The following is a 23,741-nucleotide window of genomic DNA, read 5'->3' as shown; positions in this document are numbered from 1 at the left end:
TCCATCCATCCACCCACCCATCCATCTACCCATACCATCATCCATCCATCCATTCACCTATCCACTCATCTATCCATTCATCCATCCATCCACCCATCCATCTATCCATACCATCATCCATCCATCCATCCATCCATTCACCTATCCACTCATCTATCCACCTATCCACCATCCATCCATCTACCCACCCACCCATTTATCCACCCATCTATCCATCCACTCACCCACACCACTATCTATCCATTCACCTATCCACCCATCCATTCACCCATACATCCATCCACCCACCCACATCACCATCCATCTGCCCACCTGCCATCCATCCACCCATCCATCCATCCAACCATCCATCCATCCATCCATCCACCTATCCACTCATCAATCCACCTATCCACCCACCCATCCATCCACCCACCCACTCACCCATCTACCCAGCTATCCACCCATCTATCCATCCATCCATCCATCCACCCACCCACCCACACCACTATTATCCATCCATTCATCCATCCATCCATCTTCTGAGTATGTCAGCCTGAAATGCAGGTAATCATTCGCTTTCTCTCCCCTGCTCTGGTCACCTCTGGCTCTCGTGCGAAACAGGCCTTTGGGGCTTGCACAGTTCCCTAGGATCTGGCTGAAGTAAAAAAAACCTCTACTGATCCAAGGAATTTCTAGCCATGTCAACAGCAGGGAAAAGCTGGGAGCCTTGCTGGGAGGCACAGCGTTCCAGCTGTGCGGCTGGACAGGTGATGCCCTCAAGGGAGTCGCGGGCAGCAGTCCCAGTGGCACCTTTCATTTTGGGACCTGCGGCTTCATAGCACGAAAAGGTGGTGCCGTTCCTCACCCATGCTGATGGTGGCCGGGGTCTGTCCCCATGTCCCCAGGGCTGAGTGGTGTGTAAGAGAGTCAAGTGGAGGGCAGGGATGGGACCCCACCCCGGCGGAGCTGCTCTGGCCACCGTTCCTCCTCCAGTCCCCTGCTGGGACCCTCTGGGGAAGCGGAGTCACTGATCAGGAAGCTGGCAGGTGTGACTCATCAGCCCGTCCAGGTGGCTCCGCCTGACAGCTGACAGGACCAGCGCCGCGCCTGGTGCCAGATAGGGTGAGGCTGGACTGGGGAGCTGGGTCTGAAGGAGGGAGGGGACGGAACCTGGGCAGGGGCAGAACTGATGGGAAGCCAGTCAGGCTGCTCCCAGCATGCGGAATAGCCGGGAAGGTCAGAGCCTGACATTTACTCTCCAGCCGGGTTTGTGAAAGAAGGGCTCTAGTGGCCTGACACCTCCTGGCTTCCTTCCCTTCTGGGGCAAATGGCGAGCTCCTGCCCCTCTCCGCCTGGGGCCAGGGGAGCAGGAGGAGGGAACAGAGAACGACCTCAGTCTTCTGGGGGCATCTTGTGCTGGCCATGCTGTGGGGTCTGGTCAGGACTGCTGTCTAGGACCTGGGTCACCCCTTGGCCTCAGAGCTGCCCCTTCTGCTGCCCCAGCCCCAGCTGAAGCCCCCTAATCCTCCCAAGAGAGGGCTGTAACTATCTAGTCTTCAGAGCCATATTCAGGGGGTGAGGGTGGCAGGAATCAAACCCAGAGCCCTTCCCCCTGCAGAGACAGGCTGGAGCCCCAGTCATGGCAGGAGAGTCTGAGGTTTGAGCACTCTGCTCCCATGTTCCATGTGTCCAACACCCAGCACTCATTTCCACCCAGAGGCCCTTCTTATGCCTTATCTTGTTCAATATGCGCAGCAAAGTCAGGTGCAGTGGCTCATGCCTGCAAGCCCAGCCCTCAGGAGGCTGAGGCAGGAGGATTGCCGCAAGTTCAAGGCCAGCCTGAATTACTGTGGGACCATCTCAAAGACAAAACAAAACAAAAACCACTGCCACCACAGAACATTCACAGCAACACTGTCCATCCACCTGCCGGGACCGCTTGGAGAGACCACTGTGGAACAGGCACTGTACCCAGTGCTCAGACCCAGCAGAGACCAAACGGCTATGGCTCCTGCCTTTGGGAGCTCCATTCAGGTGGGGGAAGATAAGAGAAGGAGCAAGCAAACCACTGGTCACGAAGGAGGGTAGGTGGGATAAAGAATAAACAAGGGACCCTCATTCAAATTGGAGAACGGGAAGGCAGGTACGGAGTGTTGCTGTAGATAGGAAACTAAGCTCAGAGACACCAAGCATCTTGTCATAGGTCACACAGCCACTGGGTGACAGAGCTGGGATCTAAATAGCAGTTCTGTCTAGTTCATGTCCATCTGTATGAGGGGGAAAAGTCTCTAAAGAAAAGGCTATTTATAATCTTAGAAACAGAAGGTGTGATAAAAGCATCCCTAGATATCATTCCCCAAATAGGTTATTTACACAGGTAACTCAGCACTGCAGGGTCAGCTGTTGCTTGTCCCTCAGTCCCCTAGCTGTGCCTTTTCAGGGCTCCTATCCATCATGAGGTCCTATTTTATCTTTCTCTTTGTTGTCTTTCTTTACTTTCAATTCTAAGCCTTCTCATGGGCTCCTCTTCATTCTTCAGAGCCCTTCCTGAATGTCCCCTCAGTTCTGAAGCCTCTCTGACTGCTCTTCCCGTCCTCCCTCCTAAACTAGGCCCTTGTCATGGTCCCGGCACTGTGCTGAGCATACGGATGTTTCCTTCTTTGATCCTTACAGCCTCAGGGGCGGCTGCCTCTGCTTCCCAGGTGAGCTTTAGACAAAGGGACTTGTGCAGGTCCCTTAGCTCCTAATAGCAGAGCAGCAGCTCTCAGAACTCCTGTTCTCGGTAAGGCAGCCCATGTTTGCGCCTGCAGCAGTGCGCAGATGTGGTGTGCTCATCCATCTGTGTTCAAGAGGGCTTGTGAGAGCCTGTGGGAAAGTGTTCATTTCACCCCCAGCCTCTAGCTGGGCCGGGCAGAGCAATGGCTGAGTGCAGATCCCCCAGCACACGGCCCTGGCTAGGAGGCCCCTAGAAAAATCCGCCGGCCAGAAGGCACGGGTGCCCCTTTCTGCTTCCTCACTGGGGGCTCCTGCCAGTGCCTGGCCTTGGCTTTCATTTCTGGCGCTCAGCTGCGAAGTGCAGTCCCACCGGGGATGTAAGCCGGGTGGTCCCGGGCGGCTCCCAGGAGGAGCATCTGTTTATAATTGACAGCCCCGGAAAGATCCAAGTCCCCGGGCAGGTCTTTGGCAGGCCAGCTCCTGTCCCCAGGGGCCCGCATTTTGGAGCTGGAATGTGCTGTTGGCTTTGCAGGAGGGGTGGAAATACCCACCAGAGACCCCAAAGCACGGAGACCCTCGCATGGGTGGTGAGGTCGCAGGCCCAGGCTGGAGGGCGCACAGCTCGCCTCCTCTCCCAGCCCGCCAGCAGGAGGATCGAACAAAAAGCCATCCTGGTGGGCAGATGAGAGCAAGCAAGCAAACAACCAGTGTGTGACAGAGCGGAGCTGCTGCGGTTGCCACACAGAAAGGGCCGTGTGTGCCCAGGGGAGGGCCGGCGACAGAAAGCGCAGACACGCACACGGCCTCAGAAGCTGTAGATATGTCTGGAGCCTAAGTTAAAAGTTGAATTTCCCTTGTGGGACGTGGTGGCGCACGCCTGCAATCCCAGCACTTGGGAGGCAGAGGCAGGAGGAAGGCTGTGAATTTGAGGCCAGCCTGGGCTACCCAGTGAGTTCAAGTCCAGCCTGGACTACATAGTAAGACCCTGTCCCCCCAGTTCCTCCTGTTTCCCATTCCCATCTCAAGAGGGAGACCCATCTCTAGAGTAGAGTGGCTCGGAACCTGGGCTCTGTGTCTGGCTTCAATTCTTTGACCTATCACATAGGAGTTGAACGAGCTCAGAAAGCCCTCTTGGCCTCTGTGTGTAGAGTTTAAAGCACCACTTAGAAGGGAGTCCGGCAGGTTAGAAACGGTGTGACAAGTGCTGGCTATTGTTATGATGATATTGATGATGATTATCATCAACACAGCGACAGAAACAGATTCCCCTGCTCAGAGAAGATCCACAGGGGTAGCGGCACTGGGGTGACAGTTGTCCAAAGGCCCGGAGCAGGGCTCTCTGTCTTGCTTCCTCTGGACACAGTTTTGACCAGGATAAGATCACAGACTCAGAGGGATCTCATCATCCCCGTTCTTCCCCCGACTTGGAAGACTCCTTCCTTCATCCATTGGTCAGGACAGTCATCCAAGCTGCCCCCTGCAGGGCGGGCTGCAGGTCATCCCTTGGCCGGACGTCTTGGGGCAAACGGGTTTTGAAGCTGGGTTTGGGGGACCCTAAGGATTCTAGAGGGAGCCTCTGGGCTGCTGATAGGAAGGGGGCTTGGCAGACATGGTGCCAGGCCTCCCCTTCCTTCCTGTCCTGGTTATCCGGAGCACTGGCACTTTTTCAAAGACTGTGGCTAGAAAATATTGTTACTACTGCTAATGATGATGGAAGTTGGAAGCTATGCTCTGATCTGAGCCCCAACCCAGCACTGTTAGGAGGCCTCTTCCCTGCGGTGGATGCTGTCTGCTTCCCCAGCACTCCTCAACTTTCCCCCATTGCCAGCGCTGGTCTGTCACCCAGGCCCAGCCAGAAGCCCGCCGGCCCTTCCGCTTCCAAAAGGCAGCCTTTCAAAACGATCGTCCTGTTGGGTGCTGCTGAGATGCCTCCTTTCCAGACTTCCTAACCCTTTCCACTTTTTCTCCGGGTGCCCCTTTTGCGCTGTCTGCACGCTGCAGGCTGCGCCTTCTCGGGCAAGGGTGCGAGGAGAATTCTCTGCTTTCAGCCAGGTCGGGTCGGGGGGAGGCCAGACATGGAGCCCCAGGCTGGGGTCTCCAGCAGCATCCCCCCAGCGACTGTAGTTTTGCAGGGCAGTGGGATCTTCCACAAACAGGGGTTGGATCTGTGTCTGTCGCCGTGTTAATGATAATGAAAATAGGCGGCATGTATTCTGCAAAGCGTGATTGAAAACCGCGGTGAATGTTTAAATTAAAACCTTTTTATTACAGTAATAGACACACTGTCATTAATTAATTGCCCTCAAAATCCTCCTCCTTGCTTCACAGTTTTTTTTTTTTTTTTGTACCAGGAATTGAACTCATGACCTCGCACTTACCAGGCAGGTGCTATGCCGCTCAGCTAAATCCCCGCCTCATTCTCCCCCTTGCTTCAAACACACTTATCCCATCATTCTTGCTACTTTCTGAAGCAGTTCTGGACGTCCTCTTTCACATCTTCACTTGCCTTGTCACAGCTGTCTGAATCGACTCAGAATGTTTACCTTTCATGGTCATTCTGACTTTGGGGAAGAGCTGGAAGTGGTCTGGTGCCAGATCCAGCCACTAAGGTGGATGACAACACAGTTATCTTCCTACAAGTCTGCCTTTCCACTGGCTGACACGCGGCAGCACCGGTCACTGTGTTTTTGATCACACCTTGTAAAGATGCTCATGAAGGGGCCTTCCAGAACTGCTTTGGAAAGCAAGAAGGGGAAATGTTTTGGGTTTTAAAAATTTTATTTATATTTATTTGGTTTTTTGAGACTGGGTCTCAGTATGCAGTTCAGGCTGGTCTTGGACTTACTACGTAGCCCAGGCTAGCCTTGAACACTCAGCAATCCTTCTGCCTCAGCCTCCCAAGTGCTGGAATTACAGGCTAGCACCACCACATTCAGCTAAGGGGAAGTGGATATTTTGAAGGACATTGTGGCAATATCTTTTCTTGTAATGAACCCTTAGATTTAAAAAATTTGAATATTCACTGAAGATTTTGATCATTTCTCCTATAGTTGTACCACTGCCGACCTCAGGAGGTCGGAGATAACAAATCCCACTAGGCCTCTCTGTCAGGGACCTGGGTCACATCTTTGCTGTCCTTCTTGGTCCTGCACTGCTGGGCCAAACAGGGACAGCCGGGGCTCTCCCCTGGAGCTGTGCAAGAGGTCTGTGCTGGCTCAGGGCCCAGCTCGGCCTGCAGGGAATGTTTTAGTGACCATGGGCTCTGTGGGACAGGATTGTTAGGAAGCTCCTCAAATTAGATCAGCTGGTAGTGTGGCCCTCCCACAAGTCCTTGGCCACAGCTTGGAGCTCGGCAGAGACTTCCTCCAGGCAGGCATCCAGCCTGGAACTGGTTCTCTTGAGAGCCACAGGGGTGACCGTGAGCTCTAGCACATCCACGGTACTCACTACCAGCAGCTGTCCTCAGCCACTGGCTGGGGTCCAGCACCGGTCCTCTGACAGCTCTAGGAGCGGCACATGCCCATTTCTGCATAAGGAAACTGAGGCATGGACAACTTCAAGCTCCTGGAATTGGATGCCCCGGCTGTGCTGCCAGATTCCTAAGGCGGTGTCCTCAGCCACTGATTCCTGCAGGAGCAAAAGGACCCTCTGAAACACAGTCCAAACTCACTGCCCAGGTAACCCTGAGCACATGGGTGTGCCTGGGACTGGATGGTGAGGGGTCCACCTCCCCGGAAAGGAGGGGAGGGTGCCACCCTGTCTTGGTACAGCTCATGGCCCTGAGAGCCACATGGCTGTAGTGTGGGGGACAGTGACAATCCTCACCCATGGCACCCCATGACACTGGGGCTTTGCAGGGTAAGGTGGGGATGGGAACTACCATCCCGGGCATGGGTTAGCACAGTGCCACAGCTGACGACTGGGGTGCACTTGCCAGGGCACCCTTGGTCCCCAAGTGGGTGGGGAGGGACGCCACAGCTAACATTTCCAGGGCTCTCTTCTGTACTTCAGAATGAGTTTTCACAACTGGCCAGGAGCTGGTATGGGGCATGATGTGTACCCCCCAAGAAACTATGTCCTCCAGAACCCGTGAGTGTGCTCTTATTTGGATAAAAGGTCTTTTTTTAAAAGGAGGAAACGCTTACTTTAGCTCACAACTCATAGAGGTTTCAGTTCATAGTTGGCTGGCTCCAAGGCAGAGCGACACATGGCCCAGGGGCATCACAGAGGAGAAACAGTTCATGGTGGGCAGAGGGCAGCAAAGCAAAAGGCAGCAGGCAGTGAAGTAGTGTAGCAGCAAGTGACCAAGAGCAACAGCAGCAGCCCTTTTTTTGTCCCTTATATTATATCCAGGCTACCCACCCTCACACCCATTAGGGGCATCCTAATCCTAGCACTGCACCATGAATCAACCCCAGCATCCCATCTCTAATCCCAGCATCACACATTCTAGGTCCAGCTGCCTCCAAAAGTTCTGCCTATGACTGCAGGAGGCTTTGGGGGGACATTTAGACACAAGTCATAACCTTCTGCCCCTGGTCCCAAAAGACCCCTAGTACATTCATTCCACTAGACTTTTGGGAATTGTTGGCTTCACTGTCAACTTTTTGGAATGCTAGTTTGGTGGCCCTGAGTTTCTTAAGGTGCTCTTGGTCATGGAAAGATTTTATTTCTCCATTAACTGTGAAAGATGTTTTTTGCAGGATATATCATCTTGAAACACTGTAGTCCAAGCTGTCCTGGCCTTTAAGCTTTGTGTTGATAAGTCTGTTATAAGGTCTTTGCAGATATAAGTTAAGGTTTTCGAGGTCAGATCACCCTGTTATTCCAACCTTTGAAACCCAGAAGGTGACCCCTTCTCCCTCCCCAATGGTGCCACTCTGGGCCCAGCCGTTCCCCACCAGCAGGACCACTGCCCTGGACAACCTGCTCCATCCCTTTCCCTGTCCATTCTCAATGGGGCCAGGAAGATCTTTCTAGAACATTAGTCTCACCTCGCCACTCTGCTCTCCGTGCACAGTGGCTCCCCCTCTGACTCAGAGGGAAATCTAGCAGGCCCTTTCCCATCTGTCCCCATCTCACTCTTCCGCTCCTCTCCCTGAGGGCTATGTGGTCTTCCCTCCTACTGCAGGGCGCTGTCCTCCTCCCTGAGGTTTTGTCCCCTCAGGCTCTACCCAGGGCCTGCCCAAGAAGCCCTCCTGTAAAGCATGCTGTCCATCTAACGCCTGCTCCAGCCCAGCGGCTGCTTTATTTGCCCTCCTGGTCTCTTCTCCCTCCCGCTGAGACTCGCCTGTCTCCCGTGGTGGCCACCTCATGTCCCTGAGGACCAAGTGCTCTCCCTTCCACCTCTGGAACTGCCACCTGCCAGGGGTCAGCAAGAGCTCGGAAATGGAGTGTGACCACTTGGTGGTGTTCCCACCGCACCCCTGCTGTGATTCTCAGGAACCATGCTGGTTCTGGGTCCACTCAGAAAACTCTCCACAGAGGCAATCACAGGTCTCCTTCTCTCTTCAGCCAGAACCTTACGCACCATTTTCTCTACAAACATCAGGAGCCTATCCAACAAGCCCGCGGGCTGCGCCTCCCTCCGACCGTACTGCGCAGAGCACAGGGCTGGAGGACTCAGGCCACAGCCTTGACCTGGGCTCCAGTTCCTCCAGCTGGACCTCCCGGTGGAGAAGCCAGGTGACCTTGGGGTGGCTGAGTGGGGGTAGGGAGGGGCCGGGAGGGAGGAGCCAGCATTTACAGATTGCTCTCAGGCCCAGAGCACAATTTCTGTATGACCTTCCTGCGACGTGGATTCTAACTCAGCCTAAGTAACTCCCGCAGGCGGACCTCCCAAAGCAACATTTGAACTTGGACGCCCAAGCCAAGTTCTTTTAATACCCGGTCCTCCTCCTTCCCTCCCTCCCTTTTTCCTTCCTTCCTTCCTTTCCTCCTTCCTGGAGTATTTGCTGAGTGGTAACTGGTCCTGGGACCTGGGACACAACAGGGAGCAAACGGCTTGTGTTTTCATTCTTGCGGCGTGTGCTTTCACATATGTATTAGACAGAGAACAGCAGACGCATGAACAGTGGACTATATAATAAGCAGAGGTGGCGGAAAGTGCACGGGAGGAGCACAAAGTTTTGGGGGTGTGGTGGAGGCGGTGGGCACGGGTGGCCTTCAGGTAGGGGAGGGGACCTCTGGCACGAGGTGACATTTCAGCAGAGACCTGAGGAAGTGAAGCAGGGAGTCATGCAGATGTCTGAGGGCAGAGGCAGGCAGGACAGCAGCTCAAAGGCCCTGGGGTGGGAATGAGCTTGGTGTGGTGGGCAAGGAATCCCGTGTGGCAGAGTTGAGTGGGAGACTCCAGCCACAGTGGGACCTGGAATTGGACCCTGGGGGAGATAGGGGTGCTTTTGGGGAGGGTTAAGAGTGGAGAAATAACTGCCTCTGCCTGGGCTTCTGGGCCAAGTAGCTGCCGCTGGAATGGAGTTTGGGACCAGTGGGAACCACGGCAGTGGAGGGGCCGGTTAGGGGTTGCCGGGTCTGGGGCTGGGTGTTGGGTGGATGGGAGGAGGGGGATTCAAGAGCATGCAGGAAGGGCTGCAGCACGGCCTTGAGCAGCACAGCCTCCCGCTCCTGGGCAGGTGGGCTGGGGCAAGCTCCAGGGATCTAGGAAAAGAAAGTTGCTTGAATTGCCCGGTCCCTTCCCTCAGCTTCCAGAGCACTTGGCCGCGCAGAGGGAGAGGGGACATGCTAAGTGGCCCAGCCCCACAGGTACACAGGGCCGCTGTCCAGCAACAGGGAGCCAGACTGCGGGGCTGCACGCAAACCTGCTGCCCACCTAGCTGGGAAGCGGTTTCCAATAACAGCGGCCGGCGTCCACCCTCCCAGACAGCCAGGGAGCTGCAGCCTGCCGGCTGGGGCGCAGGAGCACAGGCCAGCGGCTCACATGACAGGGTGGCAGCGAGCCGCCTGCCTGGAGAGGGGGTTCCGGCGGGTCCCGGAAGGGGCAGGGCAGGGCCGGTGCTGGGCAGGGGTTGGGCCAGAGTCCCATCCGGCGATGGGGAAGGGGTAGGTAGGGCGGCGAGGCTGGGAAGTAAACGGGGAGGGCTCGCTGATGTTGATATGGAGATGAGGCTGGGGTCCTGGGTGCAGAGGTGGCATGGCTGGCGGTGAGGAGGGTCGCACTGGGATCCTGGGTGCAGATGGGGAGGGGGCAAGGTGGGGTAAGGAAGGGCGCCGGGCCAGGGGCTGGGCTCAGCCGAGCCGGGGCTCGGGGTAGGACAGGGATCCCCCTCCCGCCACCCCGGAGTCCGGCCCTTCCTTGGCGACCAGACCTGCGGTAAACAAACTCGTGACGTCATGCGCGCCGCTGACCTGCGGCTGAACCCGGAGCTGCCGAAGGGATGCGAGGTGCCAGCGGCCTCCAGCCGCACACGCTCCTCGCCCGGCTGCGCCCAACAGGATGCTTCGAACGCCACCAGACGTTGCAACACGCAGCCAGTCTGCTGGCCGCCCGGTGAACCGTCCGCCGCCCTCCTCCGCGCTGCAGGCACCGGCCCAGCTGGAGGCCTCCCTCCTCCAGAGCATCCCCAGGGCCGGCGGCTTCTACCCATCTGCGGTCAGGCTCCCTGCCGGGGACCCAGTCCCCGCCTCCCCAAGGGGCCTCCAAAGCCAAGGGTTGGGCCTCTGGGGTCAGCTCTGACCCTCTGCAAGGCGGAGCGGGAATCTGCTGCCTTGGCTTTTGGCTTTGGGGTGGGGTGAACAATAGGCTTCAGCTACAAAGCGATGTCTCCGGTGTCCCTACAGCCTCCCAACGCCCCCTCCTTCCAGGCCCACCAGTTTATTCCAAGGAGCTCCCGGAGGCCCTGAACTGCAGTGTCCAGGCACCGCTCGAGACCTGGCCTAGGAGTGCTTGCCAGGGAAAAGCAGCCTGGCTGGGGCCTCAAGGAATCTGCTCTGGAGTTGATTTGCTGTGTGACTTTTGGATGAGTCACTTGGCATCTCTGGGCCCCACCGTCTCCAACTGGCCTCCCTGTGCTGGCGTGGGGAAGGTCAAAAGTGCAACAACACACTCCCCGCCTCAAGGGTGGCTCAGAGGCCTCAGGTGCTGGGGCCCGGCCTCGGGGGAAGGCAGGGGTTCTCAGAGAGCCTGGGGCAGCCCTTCCCATCACCCCCTGCCTGCCAACATGGCCCTGCGTTTACTGGGAGAAGCTGGGGTACGGAGTATCAAGGTGAAGTCCCCTGGGTCCGAGGAGATCCCGCTGGGGTTCCCTTGCCACCCTGCCTGTGGGGGTGGGGAGCCTACAAGTGACCCCTGACGTTTGAGCCCGGAACGCATCGAGGTGCGGTTCAGCCCTCCAGTCCCAGCTCTCTTCACTGGAGCTGATACTGAAGTCCCTGTCTCTCACACTGCTGTTTCACGTCACTACAGCCCTACGTCACCTTCTGAAATTACGATACGGTACATGAATGCAGCTAGCACGCACGCAGATTAGATATAAGGGCGAAAGTTATTTCCTCAGGGGCTGCTCTGGGTGTAACAGTGAGGCCCACAGCCCCCATTCCAGGTCTCCAAACGCCCAAGGCTTAAAAGTCCCACGTTTTGTCTTAACTTTGACTCATCCATTTGGGGCAGGCCTAACCAGAAGCCTCACGGAAGGCCGTTCCTGTCTCTGCATCGCACTTCTGTGAACATCCCTGGGCTTGGCTGGGGGCTGACCTAGACCTTGCTGTGGACACCACTACTGGCTGGGTTTTTTGTTTGTTTGTTTTTGAGACAGGGTCTCACTCTATAGCTCAGGCTGGCCTGAAATTCACGGCGGTGCTCCTGGCTGAGCTTTCCGAGTGCTGGGATTACAGGTGTGCGCCACCACGCGCGGCATCTCTGAACTCTAAACTCTGGAGCCAGAAAACACCTGGCCTGTAAGTTATCATCAAGAGCCTGGCCAGGACTGGCTAAGCTGGGCCGCTTACGCTGGTAGGTGACACTTCTGGGAGCTGCTGGAGAGGTGAGAATTCAGCTGCCTTTTTGGAAAAGGAAAGGTGAACTTTTACCTGGAGCGACTCTCTCAGCATCTCTTTCATGTCCCAGTGTGACCCGGAGTCACAGACCTTGCGTTCCCAGAATACACCGGGACCGGCATGTCCCAGGGAGACCTCCAGCTAATTAGGCATAATTCATGGACCAGCCTCCAAGGACGAGCCTTACATTACTTGCAAACTGGACCAAGGTAAGTATCCCACAGGTCATTAATGAGGAATCAGCTTAATCTCCGTGAGGACGAAGGTCAGCTGCCATGGAGTTGACTCTGCCGGCTGACCGGCATCATGCTATCAGCTTGGACGGCTGGGGCATTGAGGGGAAGTAGGACATGGCAACAGGAAACGGCCTGGTCAGCACAGCCTACACACCTGCGGGGGGCTCTGCTCAGGGCCAGGCGAGGCAGGGCTTCCCTAGCACGCCCCTGCAGATAGTGAATCTCAGTGGTCCTCAGAGAGCGTCCCACCCCTCCACCATCTGAGGATTCCATGGGAAAAGCAGGGTCCTCTCCCTTTCACTAATGTGGTATCATCATGTATCCTATAGAAACTTCAGTGGCTCCCTAGTGCTCTCCAAACTCCACCCCACAGACACCCAGCACTGCCGAGCCCTCACCTCTCCCCACATGCGTTTGTGCCTGGCTAGACAAACTCTCTTAGGTCCCTGGAGGAACCGACCTCTCTCACCTGTGCTGCTCTACATGTGTGCTTCCCTCTGCCCTCTGCCGCTTCCACTGCCCCCTCTCTGCTTTGCCTCAGACCTGATCCTACGCAGAGCCAGGCTTCCTTTCTCAGCCTGGATCTGAATCCCGGGGCTATGTGAGCTAAACAGTTCACCTCTCTGAGCTTTAGTCCTTGCACTTTTAAGATGGGAACGGTGATAGTGGGTGCCTCACAGGGTGGTTCTGAGGAGCAAATCAGCTTGTTCCGTGGAAAGTGCTTAGCAATGGGGAAGCATTTTATTAACAACCGTGATGTCAAGACCACCCGGAAGCCCTGCCTGTGCTCAGAGCTGCCTGTCACCACGATCTGCCCCATACAGCCACCTCTGCAACCACCGTGCCACTGCAGGCTGCTGGCCCATCTGCCCAGCGAGACGGTGCCTGTGCCACACCTATGCAATGCCCACCTGGCGCCTGCGACCTAGGAGAGACCCCCAGGTGCCCTTCCCGCCCCCTCGCCTGCAGGAAGTCCTGGGGCAGGGGTAACCCAGAGCCCTGGGTGGGGGAGGGTACAGTGTTTCTCTTTCTGTCCGCAGGCAAACTCTGTCCAATGATTTTCTACAGCTCCAGCTACATCGTCAACTGCTCTACAGCAGGGATGCTGATGTCTTCCATCCTTGGGGAACCTCTGGCATCTGGAAGGCAGTTTTGCATCTAGCAGGTGCTCAGGGCAGATCCAATCAACAGTTTCCTATCCTTGGCCAGCGCGCTCAGCCATCTCAAGAAATCACCCCCAGGTCTCTGCTGGGACCAACACCACCACCGTATAGATGAGAAAACCAAGGCTTGGGGAAGGGTCAGCAGGATCACAGGCCCCTGAGAGGTCATGCTCTCCTCCTCAGCCCCTGCGACTATGGCGCCTTACACAGCAAGGGGCGGTTAAGCCCGCAGCTGGAATTCAAGTTGCCGATAGCCTGACCTGAATATGGAGAGGTGGTCCTGGGGTGTTGTGGTGGGACCGATGTAATCACAGGGGATGAAATGTGGCCAGGGGCAGAAACATGGGAGGGAGACGTCACAAGGGGAGAATGTCAGATGGCAGATTGTCTGACTGATGATGGAGGAAGGGGCTATGAGCCAAGGGCTGCAGGCAACCTCTAGGAGCTGGAAGGCTCCTCCACAGCTTCCCAAGGGAACGCTGCCCTGTTGTGTTTGCCCAGTGACACCCCAGTAGGATTTCTGACCCCAAGAGCTGTCAGACAGTAACACTGCATCATTCTAAGCCATCAAGTTAGCGGTCCTTTGAAGTGACAGCTCATGGAAGGGACTTGTCCAGGCCTGCAGCCCACAGTGGAATGTATCCACTCCAAAGTCTCTCCTCACACACTAACCTATCAGCACTCTTAAAACAGAGGAAACAAACCAGTCTTGCAGAAATGCCCTGGAGATGCCTGAGGAAGGCGCAGGACAGGGCTGGGGCAGATACGCCTGGACATAGCCTCACTGTCGCGGCCAACACAGGCTGAGCGCTCATTCTGTGCTCAGAACATTACATGTATTATCTCACTGAATCCTCATTGGGTAGGTGGGGAAAGAGATCAGAGAGGTCCAGCAACTTGTCCAGGGTCACACAGTAATGAGCAGAAGAGCCAGTGTATAGACTTGGGTGCTTCTGACTCCTGAACTCAGAATCTTGAATTGCTACATCGGTCGCACTGGCTCCTTAAGAATGGAAACCCTATGCACATACACGTGTGCACACTCACACTTCCGCCAACCCAAAGGCTCAGGGGATGGTGCTGGAGGCGAGGTTCTCTATGTGCCAGTCAAGGAGGAGTGACCTCTCACAGCACAGGGCCCCTCGTCCACCCTGAACCTGTGCCTTGCTGTCCCTGAGCTCCCTGCCCGCTCTGTCATGTGTTGACAGAGAAGTGGCCCAGACAGGCCAGGTCAGACTGCCCTTTGCAACCACAAGACAGTGATACAGCAGCAAGAGTGGATGGACGCAGTGGGCATGTCGGACAGGATCGCCTGCCCGTGTGAATGGAGCTCACGCTGCCTTTGGTGCTATGCTGCCCTGGGTGTCAGCAAATGGCCTTGTAAGTCTGCAGGCCAGACCTGGGGGGCTGGGCTGGCTGCACGGGCAGCTTGGGCCTTCAGGCAGTTTCCATCTGGGGTTACTGAAGCCGGACGTCCGCCCCGATGCCCTCACTCCCAGTCACAGCGCCCCCAGGAGAAATCCACACACACCCCACTTACACTCCCTGGCACGGCGAGGGGCCACGCACACCTGACTGTGAGGCCAGCCTGTAGCCGCAGCCGCCCAGTCCAACAGAGCTCCGCCCTGCTAGGGACTGCATTCCTGCTCCTGGCAGAACCGCTGGGCAGAGGATCTGTCTGTCCACTGGGGTGTGAGTGGGATATTTAAGACAGGAGCAATGGTGAGCAGCGCCATGGCAGAGAAGTCTGGTAAAAGTGGGGGAGCAAACAAAGCAGAGCCTGAGAGACAGAGGCCGGTGACACTGAGCCTCGGGAGCCAGGCTGGACATTAGCCCTACCTGGGCCCTGTGGGCCCTAGAGCCTGCGAACCAACGTGAAGGACACCTCTAGACCGGCTGACACCGGGCATCTGTCTGACCCGGTTAGACACACTGGCCGCTAAGGACACGCCTGCGCAGGCTCTCTGGGGCCATAAATATGTTCTCCTCCCTGCGATGGTTAATTGAGAGGCTACAAAAATTGCTGGTGAGGAGCAGGTGGGGGGTCAGATGCTGCCCAGTCACTTTCTGGCTGTGTGATGTTAAGTTGCTGATCCTCGGCATCTCTGTCTTTAGCACCTGATAATGGCCCTGTGCTGGCCGGTGGTGTGGGCAGTCAATGGCCTTGCTGTGTGCAAAGTGCCTACAAGCCCCACCCCATGTAGTAGGTGCTCAGTAAGCGCTGGCTCTCACCAGCTCTGATGGGTTGATCATGCATTTATTCAGGCAAGAAACATTTATTAAGTGCCAACGGTGTACAGACACTGGGCCAAGTGCCGGGAATACCCGGAGTAAGAGGAATACACTTCCTGTCCCCTCCGGTCTCAGAATCTTTTGTAGAACTGAAAGAACAGGCAGCCTCAAAGCATGATGGGTTGCCACAGTAACCGCTGGCTTTGGCCTCACCACAGCTCAGCCCTGACCAATTGAGCCAGTAGGACCCGGAGACGGAAATGACTAAGGCCTGAGGAGAAGCGGGTGGAGGAAGCCCCACCCTGGCCCGGCTCTGCCAGCCCCAGCTCAGGCGGCAGAAAGGCCGGACCGGCCCTGCTGATGCAGAAAGTGGCTCTTGTCACCAGCATCACGACAGGGAAGATGCCAGGCTCTGAGCCTCCCATGGACTTCCAGAGAGGTCAGGGGCCAAGAGTCTCCGGGCTTCTGTGGCCTGGCAGAATTCTCCCCCTCCTGGGGGAACCCAGTATGGCAGCGGGCGGGTTCTCTGCTTTTTGCTTCTATGCAAAAGGTGCACAGCTGTGGCTGGAGGAGCGCTGTCTGCTGCCCCCTCCTCTGTCACTGTCCCTAATGAGAAGTAGTCATTTCTTGCAAATGCGCGCATAGTGAATCAGGAGCTTTATACATGTAATTTCACTAAATTTTTACACCTTCATGTTTCTGACGAGGAACCAACACCAAGTGAGATATTGTCGCTTGCTTGGTATCATACAGCAGGTCCACGGGAGGCCCCCTAAGATCTATGGGATCAGGAGCCACATCCTACCAGTCCTGGCTGCACTAGGAATTGCACAGTGCTCCGGCCGGTGAGCTGTCCTCTGCCACTCCAAAGATCTTGGCCACTGTGACAAGGGCTTTAGGGCTCCTGTTGGCCTGGGCTTTTAGGGCTGCTTTTGCCAAGGGATACTCTCTCAGTGCTGGGTCTCTGGAGATAGATGGGTGGGCAGAGGTCTTCGGTGTCCTTTCTGGCCAGTCACATTGGGCTTGGTTCCCGGGAGAGGACTTCGGGGGTGGAACTTGTGGGCTGGTAGTGGTGGAAGAGAGGCCTTAGTGGGGGGCTGTCTGGTCTGGGGGGCAGTAGAGGACCCTCCCTGAGAGCAAAGGCACAAGGTAGCAGAGGGCATTTCAGTCCATGAGCTACCTCACCTTGGGGTACAGCGCTGAAGACTGAGGCAAAAGGAGATGCCCTTGAGCAAACTGGGGCAGGGGTTACCCGGGGAGAGGAACTGCAGCTAGTGACTTCCTAGAATTGTTTTTGTCAAGCCTCACTTGTTCCTTTTCTAAAGCCGTGAAAAAAAAATGTGTGCTTTCAAATGCACGCAAACATCTGACATGGAATTCTAAGCTACAAAACGGAAGTGAAGCTGGTTTAGCGAAGTGGAGGCTGGGACCCCTCAAACTCTACCTGCTCCAGCTCCTCGAGGCATCTCCTTCTGGGACGCCCTAGGGTGCTCTGCCAGCCACTTGGAAAGCTTGGTCGCTGCTGAGGGCTGCCTCCCGGTCTGCTGGGGCTAAGGTGCTGGTGGGGTGGGACATAGTGGCAGAGGACAGTGACCTACACCCTCCTCCCCTGGGGCACTTGTCAGCGTGGACAAAAGGCCACTGAAGAGTGGATTCGAGGTCACATTTCTCAGAGCAGTACTTAGACCCAGTGGCCTCTGTCAGGCTGAGCACTGTTAGCACTAAGTGCTTGGAAGGGTATTGATGGATTTCGTCCCAGCCGTCTTAGATATCTAGGGCAGGCACGTTGTGTTGCTGTCATCCTTCCTGGGACGGGGCTCATAAGTTGCTTCAGATCCCTGCAGAGCTCTACCACCAGCCAGAGATTGACTCACTGCCACCCCCTCGGTGGACACCTCCTTTAGGAAGTCTTCCAAGATTTCCCTTTGTGCACAGCTCTCTCTCTTCTCTGTCCAGTCAAAGCTCTCAGGTCTGTTCTGTGAATCCAGCTTAGTGACCTCAGGCTGGGCTGGAGGGAACTTTTGCGAATCCCTAACACTGGGTCCCTGTACCTTTAAGATGCCACACCTCTTGTCCAGTGAAAGAATTCAACTGTGCAGTTCTCCTGCCTATCAGCTGGCTCTTTGGTGTAAACCCTGATAGCTATTGACTACCTTAATCCTTTGGCAAGCATTCCGTGCCCTGGATGCAAACACCACTGCTCAGGGCTCTGACAAGGTTTCTGTAAAAGTGGATTTAAGTGCACCCCTGCCTGCACCCTGTGAGTCACACACTGCTTATCAAACTCTCCTCCAGAGTCCTCTGTGCGTTGGCCTGGGATTTAACAGTTGGTCTCCTGACCTCTCCCTAACCCTGACAGAGGCAGGCTGGGACTGGCTGAGATTATCTGTCCTGGTGAGGAAAGGTCTGTTTTCGAAGCTGGGAATCCTGGGTGCAACCTCCGCCTCCCGAGATGTGTCCTAGAGCGCCTTACTGCGCCTGCGTCTCAGAAGTGGTCATAGCCAAGTCTGAGCAAAGCCATGGAGGAGCGGCAAACAGCGAACGGGGAAAGTCACTGCGCGGCGGTCCTGTGGAGTCAAAGTCATGCATGTTGCCTGCGATGTGTGTGTCGCTGCAGTCTCATACAGCACCACAGCCACGTGTGGTACTGGAGTCACATACCATGCCGGTAGTGTACACGATCCCAGTCATAAGCATCACAACAGTCGGACACATCGCCAGTGACACATACGACCCGTGTACCACAGAAGCCCAGAGAACCCCAACCATCACTTGGGAGCCGCGGGGCTCTGAGTCACGACTGAGGGACTGAAGTTCAGACTAAAGGGGGTGAGCACGCCGGCCCCCTCCTCCCCTTCTCCCAGCACCCTGGAAAATGTGGTCAAAGGAACCACGTCACTGCGGAGAGACCCTGGTGAGATCATGCTGAAAATGCCTTCTTTTCATTTTTAAGTGCTGGTTGATTAAGTGTTGGTCCTGCCCCCTGCCCCTGTCTGGGTTACTGTTGTAGATGTCATTCTGCTGCTGATGACTCATAGAATGTAAGGAGTGGAAGGGACCCGGGAGGTCACCCTCACGCACCCCCCCATGCAGGAATCTCTCCCCCTTTACTTGCTTGAAGAGCAGCCTCTTCATTCGCAGAAAGCTCCAAAGGGCGGGAAGGTGTCCCTGTTGCAGGCCCCAGGTCTACATGGTGAGCTCTCTACAGGGCTGGTACAGCCTTCCAGAACCTTCTGGAATAGATTCATGCCTACAAGGCATAGGAGGGTGGTGGATATTGTCCCCTACCTCTTACACAGCCAATGACACTCCTGTGGATCTGCCACCCAACCAAAGCCATGGTTCTAGTCCTCATCCTCCAAAGCCTACTCCCTGGACACCGTCCAGCTGCTCCATGACACTCTCGAAGTCTGGATTGTGCTGACAACAGTGCTCCAGGAGCCCTTGGACCATGCAGCATGGAAAAGCATCACTGCATCCGGGATCCAAATGCAGTGGATTTTATTTGATCTTCAGGGAGAGTTAAGCTTTCTTGCCATTAAAAGTCACCTGGCTGGAGTCTGCTCTTCCTCCCAAAGTGCCAGCGGATTTTTCAATCTGGGGATGGTCATTGCTCCAGGAATGCTAAGGTTCCCTGGTCTATGTGGCTCCCTGTGACATCTCCAAGGCTGACCTTCCTGGATCAGCGGGGGAAGCAACACGGTTACAATTGCTCAGAGCCATGTCACCTTAGCGCTGGTCACCATTTCTGAGTGGGTTCCCGGAAGAACAGCTCAGGGCCCAGTTGCGAGCCTGGTAGCCCTGCAGAAGCCCTTGCACCAGTCTAGGGGGTCAATAGCTGTCACCTGCCCACCTGGATGCCCCTCAGCCCCGTGCTGCCACCTGACTGAAGACACAGGAAAGTCCCTGAACAGTGATACACGAGGTCCTGAGCTTTGCACAGCCCTCAGGGGAGCGAAGCAGCCTGGTGTGCGGTTCCTGGGGGTGGGGTATGGGTGCCAGCTTCCTCTTATCTGGTTCCCCACTCCAGGTGTGACACCCTCGCCCGCTTCCCACCATAGCAGCCAGGTGACCTTGCTAAGACCTGTGTGGCGGTCTTTCGTCACTCAAAACCCCTTTCAGTGTGGCCTTCCTGCTGTCCTCTCTAGAATTCCACCCTTCTCCTGTCTGAACTCCGTGCTCTATTTCCCTTCTCAGCACAAGCTGCAGTCTCATACACCACTGGATTTATCTCATTCATCATCTCTTTCTTGCTCAGGGTTCTACATGGGTGAGGATTTTTATCTTTTGCTGTTTCCCCAGTCTCAGTGCTCAGAACAGTGCCTGGCACATAGTAGATGCACAGTAAACTTGCTCAGTGTGTGAATATGTAAATGAATGAATAAGTTGATGCCAACCACTCACTTGCTAACCCATTCTGGTACCTTGGCACTCTCTTGAGAAACCAGGCATGTGCCTATTTCAAATTCTATTTAGCATTCATTTTAGGGAACGCTGTGGTGGATGAACACACATTTGAGTGTGCAAATGTGTGCCTGTATCGAAATAGATTCAGTTCTCTTGTTTCCGTTTGGCTTCACTTGCTTCCTGACTTGCATGGTTTATCCGGACAATGTTTGAAATGTTCTGAGTGTCTGATATTCACTGTGTATTTTTAGATTGCATCTGCAAAGGCAGCAGGAGAACGGACGTTCTCGGTGTGGGCATGGTTTGGTCCAAGGTACGGAGGAAGGAGGTTGGACTGCTGGGACCCTTTGGAGGTGGTGCCTTCAGAGAGGAGTTACAGTGATTATGACAATCACACACCTTTCCTGGGTAGAGGAGACACTTTCTCATCAATACAGGGAAGATACTTTTCTCAAAATGATGGTATCAACACTTGACAAGACAGAAATGAACCACAGGACTTAACTGTAATGATAAATTTCAGGGCACTCCTGGTAGCATCTAAGTAGACCCAAAGGGCTCTGTGAAGTCACAAACAAGTGCACTTGGGTCTGAAAAAATAAAATCTCAGAAGAACATGAAGTCTGAAGAATTAGCAGTGGGTCAGTTAGACGAAGGTCAGGCCAGGTGGGACTGAGGATTTAGGCACTATTTTTAGGTCTAGCAAGCGGACATTAGGACAGAAATCATGAAATTTTGCTCGACAGTCTAGTTAGGGAACTGGGACCCTCAGTCTCTGGAAAGCTTCAGGGGGAAAACGTTAACCGTTGAAGTACATTCAGGGTGGACAGCTGTTTGGAAGAGGGTGTGGTCATCCCATGGAAAGACAACACAGCATATTTTCCAACCTGGAGCTGGGAAATGACTAGCAAGAAAGACCACGATGATCAGCGATAGGGAACAAACATTCTTTTCACAATGTGACCTGTTATCTAAGTCACTCAGTTTGGGTAATCTGTTACGGAGGCCACAGGGGGCAATCTGCCTTTGCTCTTAGCACCTGGCGGTGTCTCTGGGTTTTGCTTCTCTTTGCTTTGCTCCCCACGGGCTTAGCTGGGCTAGGTACCTGCCAGACGCCACAAGTACTTTGCTGAGCTGAGTCTCTACGGCCACTGTCAAGGGAATGATGGGCCTGCACTGTAGGCTGTGGGAAGGAAGGGGACCGGCCGAATGGAAGGCATGGAGCGCAGGATTCACAAATCCATCCAGAGGACTAGTTCCTCGAAGATGTTCCAGGAACAGGGCTGCATGCCTACTACAGACTGGAAATTCAATAATAGCAAAGTAGGTAGGACTCAAAGCCGGTTTGCACCCTACTGGGCCTGCGCATCAGTGCGCCTGCTTCTGCAGGGCCCAGGGTTCTTATCCTGGGGCTACCGGACTAAAGTCAGGAAGAGCCACTGAAAAGACTTCCAACTCCTCCACCTCCCAGGCTCCTGTTCAAACCATGTCAAGCTCAAAAGCTTTGGAGAGTGGGTGAGCAGCCTGACGAGCCTGAAGCCTTTGGGAAGCGGGGTGGGCAGGACTGTTTGGGGGAGGAGTCCCAGGAGGGCACAGAAAATGAAGGAAGGCAGCGGGCTTGACCTAGCATAAGCCTTGCCCTGCAAGACCCTGCGGGTGACTCTCCCTGTCCCTGCAACCTTGGCACTCTTGTCTGTACAAAGAGCGGTTTGCTGGTTAGGAAATTCTGAATTCTTGGATCCTGTGTGTTCCTTAAAGAAAGCCCTTACTTGGGGCCCTTTAGTACCCTGAGGCTTATTATTATTCAAAAGTATGGCCAAATTCTGTTCAACTCAAGGTCATTATGGGAAACTGGGCTGTCACCCCCCCCCCCACTCCTGGACATGTCAGCTGTTTGCAGAGGTGCTGATACGGCTCCCTTCTTTCTCTCTTGGGACCACCTCCTAAGATCCAGTCCCACTAGAATCCAGGCACAAGGGGTAGCTTCTCCTTCTCCCAGGGGAAGAAGCCTCTCTGATGTCCCTTCAGCCTGCAGGTGGCACTGACCCACCTCAACTCTCTCACGTAGGCTCCTGGACCACCCTCACGCCCACGTTCAAACCTGTGTCCCCAAGCTGGCCAGCTCTCTCCCTTAAGTCCCCCACCCCAAAACTCTGCGGCCCTGGGAGTGCTCCCAAAGTCCACTCACTGGCCCCAGAGAGGCACTCAGGCAAGACGCTGAGACTCCAAATTCCTCACCGTGAGAGCAAGCGGAAGGCTCATTAGAAAGTAGCTCCAGTAATTGGTCAGATCATTATGAGCTACAGGGAGCCCTCGTGGTCATCCCGCCTGGTCCAGTGGCTGAGCCTAGCCTGAGTGGCACTGGAAATTTCACAGGTCCCCGTGGATCCTATTTTGGGTAACCCTGCCATCGGTTTAAGAGTATTCCCAATTGGCCGTGGGTGTCCCTGGAAGAGGGCGTCTCTCCTAAGCTAGGTGGGGCTACGGCTTCCAGCGCATGGACCTGCAGGCTCCATTCTGCTGTGTTAAACCCGTCCCCAATACCATGTCCTTCCTCTAATCTAGGATTGTTTATAGTCAGTCAAGTTTTTCCAGATTGACTATGAGTTCCTCCTATGCCTACGGTAGTCGGTTACCAGCGCAGCGGAAGGGCTTAGGACTGGGGCCAGCTGAGGAGTGAGAAGAAAGTCTGGAGAGTGCAGACAGCTAAGGAATGACAACCACACGCAACTGTCCCAAACCCCTCTCCAAAGGTACCCTCCTCTGCCCTGATCCCCCTCTACGAAGGACTTTGGGGGCCCCAAATGTGGCAGCACCTCAAGGACGGGAACTGCTGAGAACCAGTCTTTCTTTCTCTTTTTCCATGTGCCTAAGGGTTAAAAGCACTTCCGAAATCCCCTTCCAAATGCAAGGTCAAGCAGCTGTCCAAACCACCCAAGAAGAAGGAGTCCTGGACAGCTGGACCCCCACTCACGCGGCCTCCACAGGCCCCTGGCAGCCTGGCTAGGGAAGAGTTAATCGGCAATCAGCTCTGGCTGATAGTTCAGACTCCAAAGTTCAGCCCTAGTCCGAGCCACCCCGGAGGAATTGTAAATCTCAGGGCAGAATTTAACAAAAGAAAAGCAACCTGGAATTACATGCAGGCTTGGTTTCCACAGTACATATTTACTTAATCCCCAAGGTATGTGGCTCCGTGTCAGATCAGCTGGCTTTGCTGGCCCTTTCGCCCCCCTCGTTCGCAACAGTTTAAGTTTCAAACTAATTCCCTATTTTCCATCTTCCTCGTCACTGGGCCAGACAGCCCGGCCTGCCCTGCCGGCCTCAAATCCCACTCTCGATTGCTCTTGTCACTGTGTGAGTCAGCCTGGCCCTGAGTTCAGTGACAGCTGGCTCACTCTTTACTCGGAAGCACTGGGTCTCCAAACACCTGGGCTTCCCAGTGCCTGTCCTGCTGGTCTAGACCATCCCAAACAGATCCTTCCTTCTCCAGCCTAAGCCAAGTATCCCTCTCCTGTGTTTTCAGAACTGCAGCCGCCCAGGTTGGGCTGGGAAGCGGGTTGCCAAGGAAAATACCAGGCGCCAGCTAGCAGGCGGCTCCCAGTTGTACAGAGAGGCCGCACACCCTGAACTCACCAGGGTGGCTGCAAAAAGGGAAAGCGTTGGGGCGCGCAGGGCTGGGGGTGGGGGAAGACACCCAACACTTTCCTTAGGGAGGGAGGAAGGCGGAGGTGGGTGGGTCTCCTAAGTTTGGAGGTGGGGGTAAATAGCTAGCCAGCCACCCATCCCCATAGGAGCGGAACGGCTCCGAACCTGACAAAACACAGTTGGGTGCCCGGAAAATTTACAAGGTGAAACCGACCAGCTCAGCACTGGCTGGTGGCTCAGAGGAGCCGGATGGCCCGCGACTCCCGGCTCCAGCAGCCGCAGCAGGTGGGCGCACCCTGCACCGGTGGTCCCCTGCCCGCAGCGCGCCCGCCCTGGAGTCGCCGCGCCC

General features: G+C 55.4%; 2 protein-coding genes across 2 annotated transcripts in view; both read right to left on the bottom strand.

The window, feature by feature from the left end:
* Dhrs3 (dehydrogenase/reductase (SDR family) member 3) overlaps window positions 1–23,741 on the bottom strand; it is a 34,298-nt gene that overhangs the window by 9,478 nt on the left and 1,079 nt on the right. The window lies entirely within an intron of this gene.
* On the bottom strand, window positions 8,767–23,740 carry LOC106146611. Its single transcript, XM_013504247.1, has 2 exons — window positions 10,023–23,740; window positions 8,767–9,880 (listed from the first exon to the last, which is right to left on the bottom strand). Exons 1-2 carry the CDS (start codon window positions 10,273–10,275, stop codon window positions 9,213–9,215), a joined length of 921 nt encoding a protein of 306 aa, XP_013359701.1. The 5' UTR covers window positions 10,276–23,740; the 3' UTR covers window positions 8,767–9,212.

The sequence above is a fragment of the Chinchilla lanigera genome, unplaced genomic scaffold (assembly GCF_000276665.1).
Source record: "Chinchilla lanigera isolate Chin_1 unplaced genomic scaffold, ChiLan1.0 scaffold00085, whole genome shotgun sequence".
In the NCBI taxonomy this organism is placed as follows: Eukaryota; Metazoa; Chordata; class Mammalia; order Rodentia; family Chinchillidae; genus Chinchilla; species Chinchilla lanigera.
This window is presented reverse-complemented; position numbering and strand designations above follow the sequence as displayed.